Source organism: Madurella fahalii, assembly GCF_045866475.1.
Source record: "Madurella fahalii IFM 68171 DNA, scaffold_1, whole genome shotgun sequence".
Taxonomy (NCBI): Eukaryota; Fungi; Ascomycota; class Sordariomycetes; order Sordariales; genus Madurella; species Madurella fahalii.
This window is the reverse complement of record NW_027263971.1, coordinates 3,635,844-3,648,883: the sequence shown is the minus strand read 5'-3', so window position 1 is coordinate 3,648,883 and position 13,040 is coordinate 3,635,844. Positions and strand designations below refer to the sequence as shown.

Genomic DNA, 13,040 nt, shown 5'->3' with positions numbered 1-13,040 from the left:
ACAAACCAATTCACGGCGCCTACAGTGAGGTCGGCCACAAGCTGCAACCACGATAGCGGTTGTCCATGTGTCCTTATTCGTTCACACGCATCCCGCTGCCATAACCATTCCACGTTGACCACTGGCAGAATGCCTTTATAGGAGTAGCGGTCATGGACGGGAAAATCTCGCGGGCTCAACATCATTTGAAGCTTCCCCACCAGAGTGGCTCCTCTGCCGTCCCTTTTGCGCGCCCCATGACGAAAACCGCAAGCCCGGCTCGGGTGGGATGGCGATGATCGGTCCCAATATCGGTCTTGGTAGAGGTTGAAGCGTGGTGAGTTTGTCAAGTTTTAGGATTACATATATTTACTAGCGTTCGTTGGGCATGCGGTCTTCTGGCTTGTGCTCTCGACTTCCCACGACAAGCGCCCGGCCTGCTATCGCCATGCGGCTTCAGGTCACACTTCTTTTTTTTTTTTTTTTTTTTTTATATTCTTTCATCCTTCGGGGGTAACCGCTCCTGCCTCCAGCTATTGACCAAGACGTCAGTTCCCCGGCAGGGGGGAAAGCCAAGAAGGTTCCTCGTCACCCGGGCGTTCGCCGCCACAGCGAACAGCCCCAGTACAGTGCGCAAATCATCTGCCTTGTACTGGGCTGGCTGAGGAAACTCATCCCTCCAATCTTGTCCACCCGTCTCATCTCTCTTCATCCTCTCATGTTCAACAAGGCCCAGGGCCAGGCAACCCACAAGGGCCCCGTTTGCATACCCGAAATTCGTCACGGGCTCTGGATGTACGCCCCGATCCTATCAATCTTTCAGTGTGGGATGGTTAAGTTTGCAATGGGTAGCAAATGCCGGGCTGGGGATTCCCTTTCTTGATTTCCGCTCTGGTACCACGCAGCACGATCCAGACCAAAGCGCTCGCGCCCCAGGCACGCGCTCAGACTCGTGACGTGAAGCTGGGGGCGACATTCGGGTTGTCGGATATGTGATGGAGCCGGCAGGCTGTTGTGTACCGTACCAGTATGCACGGGTGGAGGGATGGCCGCACTGCCAGCAAGCGGGCCAAAAATTACTGACGCTATTAATCTCTTGATGGCCCTGGCTGCGCCAAGCTAAGGGCACGCTGAACATCCCCCAGTTTGAGCTTTGAAACGCAGCATCCGGTCATTCTGGCCGGCCCTGTTAAGACGGGTTGAATTTTATCAGCCAGAGAGAGGCTATAGAATGCTTCGGGCCCGACCGCCTTCACCTCGTCCACACACGTTTGGCAAACACCAGATCGACGGCAAGTGGCGCACCCCCAGCGGTCGGTGCAGGAGGTGTGAATAAGGAACTGTGAATTGTGGAGCTCGCCCGGTCGGGAGGAGCCCAAACGACCCTGGCGAGCTAAATGTCGCCTTCTATTTCTCGGAAGCCGGTGTTCCACATCACCTGGTGTGCCTAGCACCATGCCGGTCCGTCGGGGCAGCAAGCATCAGTCATCCCGTAGCTCTCGGTCGAACAGAGGAGTGTGCTGCTACAGGTGAAGCGACGTCTCCGCTGATGCTTGTCTCCAAGGTTGAAGCACTGTCATTAGGTGTTCTGTGCTAACGTAGACGCCGCCCGTTCTGAAGGGGGGTCACGGACCGGTGGGTTATGCCAAGACGTCGGGGAACTGACCCAACACCAGCCCTCGACATCATCGCCGATCACAGGTGTGCCGATATTGCAGCGTCAAGCAACACGTCGCCAGTGTCAGTCAATACTCCCCAAATGGCAATACAGCCCATGCACAGTATACGTCGTCCATTACATTGGATGCTGAGAGGTGAGGTGAGAAGCGCGGTTGGTGGGTGTGAGGCAGGGGTTCGAGGGCGGCGGTGCCACGATACAAAATCGGCCGCGTCTCCGGACAGGCACCCAGGCTGGATGGACCAAGCCTCTTTTCGGCAGCCTCATCATCCATAGCTTCAAGGAACACAGTGCGGTTGCAGAAACAATGGTCAAGGATGAGCTGTCGATGACCACGTTGGGCCGTATCTGGTCTTGTCTGTATCCGCCCGTGAGGTAAATTGACCGCTAGACAAAGGGAAAGATCCGTTTCCTCGCAAAAGAGACGGAGGGAAGAGTGGAGAGAAGAGAGTCAGCCGGGGGGCAAACGCATCGCGATGCGTGGTGTGTTGGGAGGCGGGACGTCGGGGGCAATCCCTGGGGTTAACAGCGATACCTTTTTCCCCCCCTCCCTTTTTATTTAACAATATTTGGGTACGGCGCGCAGGTGCGGTGCAGCGCATATAGCGTAATATTCACCGATTTCTGAGGTGAGGATTGGAAGAGACGCTTGTCGTCCATTCCGGGGGCGAGCAAGAGGGGCTCAGGCCTTGCCGTTCTCAAGGTAAGGTACCTAGTAATACCTTAAATTGCCTGCCCTGGTAACCTAACTTCCGCGCTTCACATGGCCGACAATTTTCCCTGCCCGCAAACTTCCGCGTTCTAGCTGCTCAAACACCAACCGCTAACCGCCAACTCGGGCGGATGAGGCCAGATGTGCGCAGCGAACTTCATCAGGTTTTTTTGGCCAGCAGCGGCCGGAGTCGAACAGGCGGCACCCTGGGTTCTTCCATCTTTCATCTGCTAGCCGGGGGCCAAAAGTCTTGCTCTGCAACGCACGTTGCCTCTCTACGAATTATTTCCCCCCCCCTCCACACTTTGCTAGCCCTATTTCTCGTCTGGCTCATGAGAGTCGAGCCTAGACGGAAGGTCGTCGCAGCAGGTCATCCCACGCTTCCCGCGGTCAGGCCGGGGGTTGGGATGGTGAAGCGGAGCGGGTGAGGTTGAAGAGGTTTTCTGGGGCCCAAGGTAGCGCAGATGTACCCGGCGTGGCTGCATGGGGGGTATTTGCCGGCGTTGAATCTGGACGATGCGGCAGTGCGGATCCCTGCAGTACGCGATATCTACCTCGTGGCTCCACACCACAGTGCAAAGCGGCGACCCCACTAGGCCGGAGTGACCAGCTCTGTGTGGTGCTTCGAAAGGTCGATGGAAAGTCTTGGGGGGGGGACGTCCCCAAGGCGCCGTCGCCGCCTTGCCCAGTGCAGAGGGACCGGGGTCGAAAGTAGAGACGTACCGTCTCCGTACCTTAGCTTGGCCTGCCTTCCTTGCCCATTTGACGTTTCTCGCTCAAAGTCTCCATTATTACCTTTTCTGCCCACATATCTCTTGTCTCCCGTCCTTTTCTTTTCCTTCTTTGCGAAAGTGTCTCTTCCACATGCAATCTGGCCCGGCTGGTGTTTCCCCACGCTCTCCCAAGACTTCCGGCCCTCTTACTCGGGCCGCGCGCATCCTCGCACCGTTTCTCTCACCCTGCGCGCCAGACCGGCCCCCCCCCCCCCCCCCCTTTGGCCGTTCGCATCACTCCGCCCGTTGTTTTCGCCTTTTATATGCCGGCTGGCAGCCGCTACCGTGGGTGTTCGTCAGACACACGTTCTGACCGCGCTTCCGATCTCTGCTCCCTCCCTACTCTGCGGGTTTTGCTCTCTCGTTGCCGGACCCTGCTCTGAACGAGGAACGTCACGCAGAGCGTAGCTTTCTTTTGCACGGGGCGTCGGACCCGCTGCCGTCTCGTCTTATGGACCATCATCCGGCTCGCTCTTGTCACTCCCTTCCCTACTTTGTTCGCACCTCCATGACATCTGGCGCCAGCGCCCTCCTCGCCCCTCTACTTTCCAGCGAGAAGGACGTGGCCCGCGCCCTCGCTCACTGACCAAGCGGCTGGGCCCAAGTCAACTCCCGTCTTGACGTTTGGCATTTTTCGCGGTCTGCCATGGCTCAGAAATCCCAAACTGCGAACCAGTCCGAGGACCAGGCGACTTCGGGCAGTCGCAGCTCATCCGCCAAGGACGGCGCAGGAGCAACAAGCTCTGTAAGGCAGTCGGCCAATTCTACTAACCCGGGGCCCATATCATCCTCCGTCCTGCCACGAATGTCTGACCCGACACCAATTTCCGCCTCAAACTCTGAATCCCCCCAGCCCATGGAGAAGCCTTCTGCCGCCGGCTCGCAGGCGTCACCTTACGGCACGCGGTCACGAAACCGCACCGGCGCTGCGCGACCAAATTATGCCGAGGACAAGGATATCGACGCCGACATTTTTGATGTCTATCCCCAGCGAAAGGATGATGATTCGAAAAAGGCCAGCACCAGGCAACAGCAAGGTGCATCAGCAACGTCTTCATCATCAACGGCGAATGCAGCGCAGGCAGTTCCACGTTCCGGCAATGGATCCTCAAGAAAACCACTTCCGGATGACAGCAGGCAAAACACTTCTAGTAACGGCACCAAGGACCAGCACCCAGGCTCGAATCAATCGTCGACCGCAGCAGCATCAGCGGCGGCTGCAGCGGCGGCATCATCGGCATCATCGACATCATCATCATCGGTCGCGGGCGGCAGCGTCTCGGCAAATGGCGCTGCAAAGGGCAAGAAACGCAAGGCCGCCGACACCGCCTTGGCGGCTAGTGGAAGCCAAACGCCATCGGCGCCAAACGGCACTTCCTCGTCGTCGGCGCTGCAGAAGCGCCTTGGATCTGGCGGGCAGGGCAGCGGAAATGCCACGCCCAGCGGCTCGGGGTATTCCGAGACGAACATGCTCACCTTTGAGAATTGCAAGGCGCGACCCAAGGACGGCAAAATGGTGGCTGACGACGGCACCGTGCTCGAGGTGAATGGTGAGTTTGGCCGCGTTTCACCCCCAGCTTTGGTTGCTCGTTGTGATGGTTCTGACGCCGGACAAATGCAGATCACGTCTATCTGGTATGCGAGCCGCCCGGCGAGCCATACTACCTGGGTCGCATCATGGAATTCTTGCACGTCAAGAATGACCCGGCGCTGCCAATCGACGCGCTGCGCATCAATTGGTACTACCGGCCCAAGGACATCGGGCGCAAGGTGCAAGACACGCGTCTTGTTTTCGCCACGATGCACTCGGACATCAGCCCTCTGACGTCGCTGCGAGGCAAGTGCCAGATCAGGCACAAGGCCGAAATCCAGGACATGGCGGCCTACAAGCGGTCGCCCGACTGCTTCTGGTACGAGAAGCTGTACGATCGGTACATCCAAAAGAACTACGAGGTGATCCCGACAAGCCAGGTCATCAACGTGCCCGAGCACGTCAAGAAGGTGCTGGACGAGCGCTGGAAGTTTGTCCTGACCGAGCAGGGCCGGGGCAAGGAGCTGACCAGTGCGGTCAAGACGTGCAAGCGATGCAGCAGCTACTGCGCGAAGTAAGTGGGCGAGCCCTTGTGATTTGGCGTGCTTTCGGCGGGTGTTCGGGTGTGGGGGGTGGGGCACGCCAACCCAATCGAGGAGATTGAGAACCGATGCGGGAAAAGGTGGAGCCTAGGTTGCGCTGACACATCCTACAGCAACGATTCGGTCGACTGCGCCGTGTGCCAGCACACGTACCACATGAACTGCGTCAAGCCACCCCTGCTCAAGAAGCCAAGCCGTGGCTTTGCCTGGTCGTGCGCCGCATGCAGCCGCGCCCAGGAGCGCAAGCTCGAGGCGCGCAACACGCCCAACGTTTCGGACGCCAATTTCGATGCCGAGGACGACGAGGGCCTGGACGATGAGGACGAGGAGATGGGCGGCGTCGACGGCGTCGACGGCGTCGACACGGGCCGCACGAGCCGCACCAGCCCGGCCGAGGAGGGCGCCCACCCGCCCCCGACGGCCGAGCAGATCTACCACGCCAGTCTCTGGCCCTACAGGTACCTGGGGATGCACTGCAAGGCCGAGGACGCCCTCGACTTGGACGACCGCATCTTCCCCCGCGCAAGCACCCGGCTCGGCCCCCGCCACCAGGCCGTCGTGCTCCCTTGGTTCGGCCGCCCCGTGCAATACGTGAAGCCCCTGGAGTTCAAGAAGACGGGTCGAAACAACAACAAGCTCACCAAGGAGCAGCAGGCCGCCCTCGAGGCCGAGCGCATCGAGCGAGAGAGGCGTCCGAAATGGATCCAGGATCAGCCTGCGGGATACGTCGAGCGGGGTGGCGACGAGACGTCCACCCTACTCTACAAGCCCCCCGAGGACTGCGGTGTCCGCATGTCCAGCGAGGCGCTCGACGACTACATGGACGTGGCTCGGTCGATGGCCGTCTCGCTCGGCCTACCGCCACACTCGACTAACCTGCAGGATGTTGCGAGGGATCTCCTGTTCCGCAATGGTTTTGACCCGGAGAAGGCCATCAAGGAGCTCCCCAAGGTCCCCAAGGCTGAGTTCAAGGAGCCCGAACTGACCCCGGCCGAGCAGAAAAAGTTCGAGGAGGGCGTCGCCAAATTCGGCTCCGAACTGCACAGCGTCATGAAGCATGTCAAGACTCTGAGCCCGGCGACCGTCACCCGCTGGTATTACACTTGGAAGAAGACGGAGCGCGGAAAGCAGATTTGGGGCAACTTCTCCGGTCGGAAAGGTAAAAAGGACGCGAAGAAGGCCGAGGCGGCTGCGAACAAGCTGGCCGATGACGTGGCCGATGACCACGACGATTCCGCCTTTGACGCAGAGAAAGCCAAGGAGAGGAAGAAGGGCTTTATCTGCAAGTTTTGCGGCGTCAAAAAGTCGCGCCAGTGGCGGCGAGCTCCCGCTGCTGCCGTTACGCCCGTCACCGAGAACGGTGGCCGCAACAACAACAAGGACAAAAAGGATCAATACATCCAGGCGCTCTGCCGGCGATGTGCTGAGCTGTGGCGGCGGTATGCGATTCAGTGGGAGGATATCGACGAGGTGGCCAAGAAGGTTGCGCAAACCGGAGGCCGCGGGTGGAGGCGTAAGGTAGATGAGGAGCTTTACAAGGAACTTCTTGCGGCCGACGAAATGATGAACAACACCCGGTTTCCCACGCCCGACCCCGCCGCGACGGCGAGCCCGGCCGGCTCATCCAGCACACCGGTGGCGCCCCAGGAGCCGCCGCGCAAGAAGCTCAAGGGCTGGGCCGACAAGGATGCCGAAAAGACCCCCTCGGAATCAGGCAGTGTGTCTGCCGGGCCCGCCTCGAAGAGGAAGGCTGTCGAGAAACAACAACCGCCGCCCCCTATTCCCGAGATCCCGAAACCCCGGGCACTACCTTGTGCTATCTGCAGAGAGATGGAACCGCTGGGCGACCAGCACCTGTCATGTAGGGAATGCCGTCTCACAGTGCACCGGAACTGCTACGGGGTTCTGGACAACCGCGCTCCGGGTAAATGGACCTGCGACATGTGCCTGAACGACAAGAACCCGCAGCTGTCGATCGTAAGTGGCGTCCCCCTTCAGAGGTGCAGACAGACAGGACTAACACAGACACAGCATTACAAGTGTGTGCTCTGCCCGGTCGATTATACCGAGCACGAGTTCGTTGAGCCACCTAAGATCTCTGCGTCGCACAAGAAGAAGACAGAGAAGGAGCGCGAGCGTGAACGGGTCGAACGCGAGAACGCCCAGAAAGCGGCCGACTACTACCGCAAGAAGCAAGAGGAAATGAACCGGCCTGTCAACCCTCGCGAACCCCTGAAGCGGACGGCAGACAACAATTGGGTGCACGTCACCTGTGCCGTCTGGACGCCCGAGGTTAAGTTTGGGAACGCCAAGACACTGGCCCCTAGCGAAGGCGTCCCCTTAATCCCCCGGGAAAGATATGGGGAAGTGTGCAAGGTTTGCAAGAAGGACGATGGCGCCTGTGTGGACTGTCATCAGTGCCACACCGCGGTCCATGTTGAGTGCGCCCACCAGGCTGGTTATGTCCTGGGATTCGACGTCACGCCGGTTAAGGGTTCCCGCCGCGATCAGTTCCGGATCGTCACTATCAATGGGGATAGCGGTGTCATGTCAGCCGCCGTTTGGTGCAAGGAGCACGTGCCAACTAAGACTCTAGTCCATCGCATGCACGACATTGTGGCTGAGAACGGAATGAATGCTCTCCAGCTCTACGTGCAGAACTACAAGCAGGCCGACTTGACACTGACGGGCTGCGCAAGGAAGGCAAACCAGATCACTGTCGCATCCAAGATGTCCACATCGCCCTCAGCTCCCACAGCGCAGAACCGGCGGGCATCACTCGTCGCCTTGGTCAACGGTGACCACGGGGACGCGGCACCGGGTGCTCTCCAGCCTGGCGGCAAGATTTGCCTTACTTGCGATGTCGATGTTAGCCCCAAGTGGCACCCCATCGACCAGGCACAGGAGCGTGAGCTTACAAATGGTTACTTTGGCAGCCTTGGGTCAGAGGCCCAGAAGTTTGTCGAGCAGCGAAGTTTCCAGTGCCACAAGTGCAAGAAGGCTGGCCGGAAACCTAACCCTCACCCGCAACCGCCAAAGGAGCCAACCCCGCCCCCCGAGCCGGTCAGGCAGGCTTCGCAGGCGGCAGCAGCAGCGGTACTGCCGCCCGTGGGGCCCGCGGAAGCGAGACACGCGAGCAGAGGGCCATATGGGTGGTCGCCCCCGCTTCACGCCGTTCCGGGTCCTTCACCAGGGCCGCCGCTACCTCTCCAGGCCCCCCTCTTGGGGCCTGTTGCTCCGCCAATTGCCCCTCCAGTAGTACAGGCTCCGCCAGTGGCGCCACCTCCACTCCCCCCAACTATCGCGCCGCGGGGACCGCCAGTTCAGCCTCCTTCATACGCACCGGCCGCTCGGCCGTTCGACTGGCACCGGCCTTCAACGAGCCATGGTCCACCTCCATTACACCCATCTCGCGATGTTAACGGCGGACCGTCACCGCCTCCTACCTCGATTCCACCCCTAGCTAATCACCTCCGGCCGCCGCCAATCGGAACCATGGCGCATCCCGCAGCACCTGCCCCGCAGAGCGGAGGCCACATCGCGCAGGCCCCATTTGTGAACGGCATCCCGCAGTCACCGCGGCGTCTCAGCGGTCCCACGGCACCAAACGGCGCCCCTTACCTATCTCATCACGCCCATGGTCCCCCGCCACCGCCACCACCGACCGATCTCCGACCGCACCACAACCACATGGTCATAAACCAGATTCCCCCAGTCGTGTCGGGCCCGCCGCCCGAGGCACAAGCACCGCCGCAGCCCCTGAGTTACCTCAGGCAGTGGGGCCATCACGGCCAAGCCCACCACGGCCATGGCCATGGCCATACCAGCCCTCCTCCGGCTCCGCTACGGGAGAGCGCCCCGTTGCCGAGAGAGACGAGTCTGCCCCCGCCGCGGCTGGGGGAGAATACCAGGCCAGCGAGCGGGGCCAGCGCGAGCCCGTCGTTGAGAAATCTACTTTCTTAGGAGGGGTTGCCGAACCAATGCCTACTATAGCTGGCTCGTTGTCGAGAAGGATGGAACGCTTGAATGAGGGTTTGGTTGGCAGACAGTTAAAGGTTTTTTGGTGGGGGGGGGGGGGGGGTTGTACACTATAATAATCATTGTACTGTTTTCTTCGTCTTCTTCATTTGAAAACGCGGTATGATGCGAGGAGAAGCAAAAGCGTCTTAGAATATGTTTTCTCGTTTTCTTCTTTTTCTATGTTCGTGAGTCGGAAGGGGTAAGGAGGGAAGCGGAATGGGCCAAACGGGCGTGTGCTGCATAAAAAGGGTTGTAGTGGATGGAGGCTGGGGAGGTCGGGCAGACACACGGCTGGCAAGTCAGTCGGTTGTGTCTCGCACTCCATTGCGTTTTGCCTTGAAGAAGGAGTTTAGGGAACTGAGGATTAGGGATGGGAGGTCGGATGGGCTTCTGCGGATATGATTGCATATTTGGCGTGGTTGGTTGTGTGTGTGGTTGGGCAGCATAGGATGTGTGAGATCCGTCGTTTTTTCCTGCCGTACATAGATTTACACACATGCGGTATCGAGTGAGTGAGTGATTTCCGGCTCTTATATTTTGTTTGCACAGTTGTGTGTGTGTGTGCTAGTTTTGATGATGAGGCTGCATGAGCGGCTCCCGTCGATGGACGATCACGAGGTCCGCCCTCTCACGTCAAAGCGAGGAAGCATTGTAATGAACCTACTAATCCGACATGTAACTACTAAGCTTATCCATTGGGACTGAGACGGACTGTCAAAGCGGCCGATCACTTGAACAGCATTGGCGATGAGCCGCCGACAATGCTATTGCGCGCCGTCGGGTGGGGCGAATGGAAGGGTAACGAAACGATATTGTCCGGTTACAGAGAAATTTGACATCCATTGGCCCGCAGCTAATGTTCATCTAGCCTCAGGCATCCCAAAGTGCCGGTTGGGGCCTCTCCAGCCTGCCTCATGCTCAGAGGCAGCCCCTGGAAAACTGGAGAAGCACCCAGCAATATCTGACCAAGGTGGTAAGGAGACAGGGAGGACCACAGACGGGCTCCGATATCAACGTAATTTTAGTGACGACGCGATTTGGGGGGGAACTGAAACGTCTCCGCCGTCCCGACTTCCAGCCCCACGATGGGCGCGGCTTCCTGCATCTGAATTTCCAAGCGCACCTCCTTGGCCCTGGGACCCTGGGATGTTTGTTAAGGAAATACCTTTGTAGCGCCCCACACTACGCATATTCACGTGTCAGTCGCTTTCACAAGACTGTCACGCGCCGGGGTTACACTAACACGCACCAGCCACAATCCAGAGTCTTCGATGGATTTCCATTCGGGAGGGGCTGAATGCCTTAGTGGAGGGAAGGCGGCAAGTTCGATTGGGATCCGAGAATTTCAGCCTCCCTTCTGCGCAACCTGCAGTTTTATAAGCATCCAGCGTCTCTGCAAGCCGGTTTGATCGTATCCCGGGCTGGTCAATTCCCTCTGCAAACTCTTTGTCTAGCGGACTCAAAGAGCAGAAGCGTGAAAGCCTCGCCCTCCAGGTCGGCACCCAGGGTAGACAGCGCATCGGTTCGCAATATCCCTTGTGCTTGGTCCGGTAAGTCTGCTATCCCGCCGTGAGCGGCCTCTCCCCCCCCCCCCCCCTGGCTGCAGCAGAATCCTCCAGAGCCTTCCTTGTATCGACGAAGCCTTGAATGCAACATTCTGTCGAAACCCAACAGGACAACCCCAAAGAGACTTGTTACCTTTTTTTTTAATCCTCTTTCAAGTTTTCTTCTTTATTTCGCTAACCGTCAGGCGGCAAATTGCTCAGAAGTTCACCTTGTCTCGGATCGTTTGACCCGACTAGCCGGCCCATCACCAGGCTCCAGCTAACAGAGGCAGCCGCAAGAGACTCCGTTCACCTTCAGCGCACGCGCACGCGCACCCGACAGTAAAAATGGTCAAGGAAACAAAATACTACGACATTCTTGGCGTACGGATCTCCATTCTAAAAGGACTTGGGCAGCACCAGAGCTAACGTCGGCAACAGGTTACGCCGAATGCTACGGAGCAGGAACTCAAGAAGGCTTACAAGACGGGCGCCCTCAAGTACCATCCCGGTATGGCTCTTGGTGATTTCTTTCACATAAACCTATCCTAACCTGTGTGTTCAACAGACAAGAACCGCAACAACCCGTCTGCCGAGCAGAAGTTCAAGGAGATTTCACACGCATATGAGGTCCTCTCGGACCCTCAGAAGCGCCAAATCTACGACCAGTATGGTGAGGGCGGCCTGGAAGGCGGTGCGGGCGGTTCCGGTGGCATGGCGGCCGAAGACCTTTTCGCGCAGTTCTTTGGCGGCGGCGGCGGCTTCGGCGGCGGCTTCGGGGGCATGTTCGGCAGTATGAACCACCAGCGTGGACCGACGAAGGCCAAGACGATCCACCACGTCCACAACGTCTCGCTCGAGGACATCTACCGCGGAAAGGTCTCCAAGTTGGCCCTTCAGCGATCTATTATCTGCCCCAAATGCGACGGCCGCGGCGGCAAGGAGGGTGCCGTGCGGAAGTGCCCTGGATGCGACGGCCACGGCATGAAGACGATGATGCGGCAGATGGGCCCCATGATCCAGCGCTTCCAAACTGTATGCTCAGACTGCAATGGCGAGGGTGAGCTTGTTAAGGAGAAGGATCGTTGCAAGCAGTGCATGGGCAAGAAGACGATTGTCGATCGCAAGGTCCTCCACGTCCACGTCGATCGTGGCGTCAAGAGCGGCACCAAGGTCGAGTTCCGTGGCGAGGGTGACCAAGCGCCCGGCATCCTTGCTGGTGACGTCGTGTTCCAGATCGAGCAGAAGCCCCACCCGCGCTTCACCCGTCGGGACGATGACCTCCTGTACCAGTGCGAAATCGACCTCGTCACGGCGCTAGCTGGCGGGACCATTTACATTGAACACCTGGACGAAAGGTGGCTGAGCGTCGAGATTTTGCCTGGTGAAGCAATTTCGAATGGTAAGTGTAATAATCCATTAGCAGCTGCTGTAGTGAGGTAGCGCCCTTACTAACCCCTGTCGTCAGGCGCTGTGAAGATGATCCGCGGCCAGGGCATGCCGTCGTACCGGCACCATGACTACGGCAACATGTATATTCAATTCAGCGTCAGGTTCCCCGAGAAGAACTGGACCCAGGACCCCGCCGCCTTTGACGCTCTGCGGAAGTGCCTTCCCGCCCCTGAGATCGTCAATATGCCCCCTGCCGAGGCCATGTCCGAACCTGCCGACCTTGAAGACGTTGACAATTCGTCGAGAGGATTCGCCGGCACTGCCATGGAGGAGGATGAAGATCAAGAGCCTCATGCGGAGCGCGTCCAGTGCGCGTCGCAGTAAGGCATTCGCGCCGAGTGGCGGCTGAAACCGCCGTCGTAGCTTGTCCGGTCGGACATTCTAAAACCGCGCGCGGCTCGCTTCTAAAGCGGGTTATTAGACCCGCATATATTTAGCTTGGGTGGCGAGTTCTTGACATAATGGGACACGAAGCGGGGAATGAGGGAAGGGTACATGGAAATACTCCAGGGGGCACCCGAGGCAGAAGGTATAGAATCATTCTCGCTGGGCATGCATGAAGGGTCTTTCTTGGCCTCAATTTTTCTTTTTCCTTTTTCTTCATGTTCATCGGCACGTCACAGTCTGGCAGGCGGCGTTCTCAAGAGGATAGAGTAGGCATCTGGCTTTTCTGCGGCAGAGGCTTGCTCTGCTACCTGGATTTTATTCCACAATGGAACGATTACGAGCGTTGTGAGCCACTTCTTTGT

General features: G+C 58.6%; 2 protein-coding genes across 2 annotated transcripts; both read left to right on the top strand.

The window, feature by feature from the left end:
• Positions 1-3,788: 3,788 nt before the first annotated feature.
• Positions 3,789-9,238, top strand: SNT2 (putative PHD type zinc finger protein with BAH domain-containing protein; the record flags this gene model as incomplete). Its single annotated transcript, XM_071056557.1, has 4 exons — positions 3,789-4,692; positions 4,764-5,247; positions 5,389-7,252; positions 7,307-9,238. 4 exons carry the CDS (start codon positions 3,789-3,791, stop codon positions 9,236-9,238), a joined length of 5,184 nt encoding a protein of 1,727 aa, XP_070912658.1.
• Positions 9,239-11,187: 1,949 nt separating this feature from the next.
• On the top strand, positions 11,188-12,615 carry YDJ1 (Type I HSP40 co-chaperone; the record flags this gene model as incomplete). Its single annotated transcript, XM_071056556.1, has 4 exons — positions 11,188-11,223; positions 11,281-11,350; positions 11,408-12,241; positions 12,308-12,615. The coding sequence occupies 4 exons, from the start codon at positions 11,188-11,190 to the stop codon at positions 12,613-12,615; spliced, it is 1,248 nt and encodes a 415-aa protein (XP_070912657.1).
• Between the last annotated feature and the right edge of the window lie 425 nt (positions 12,616-13,040).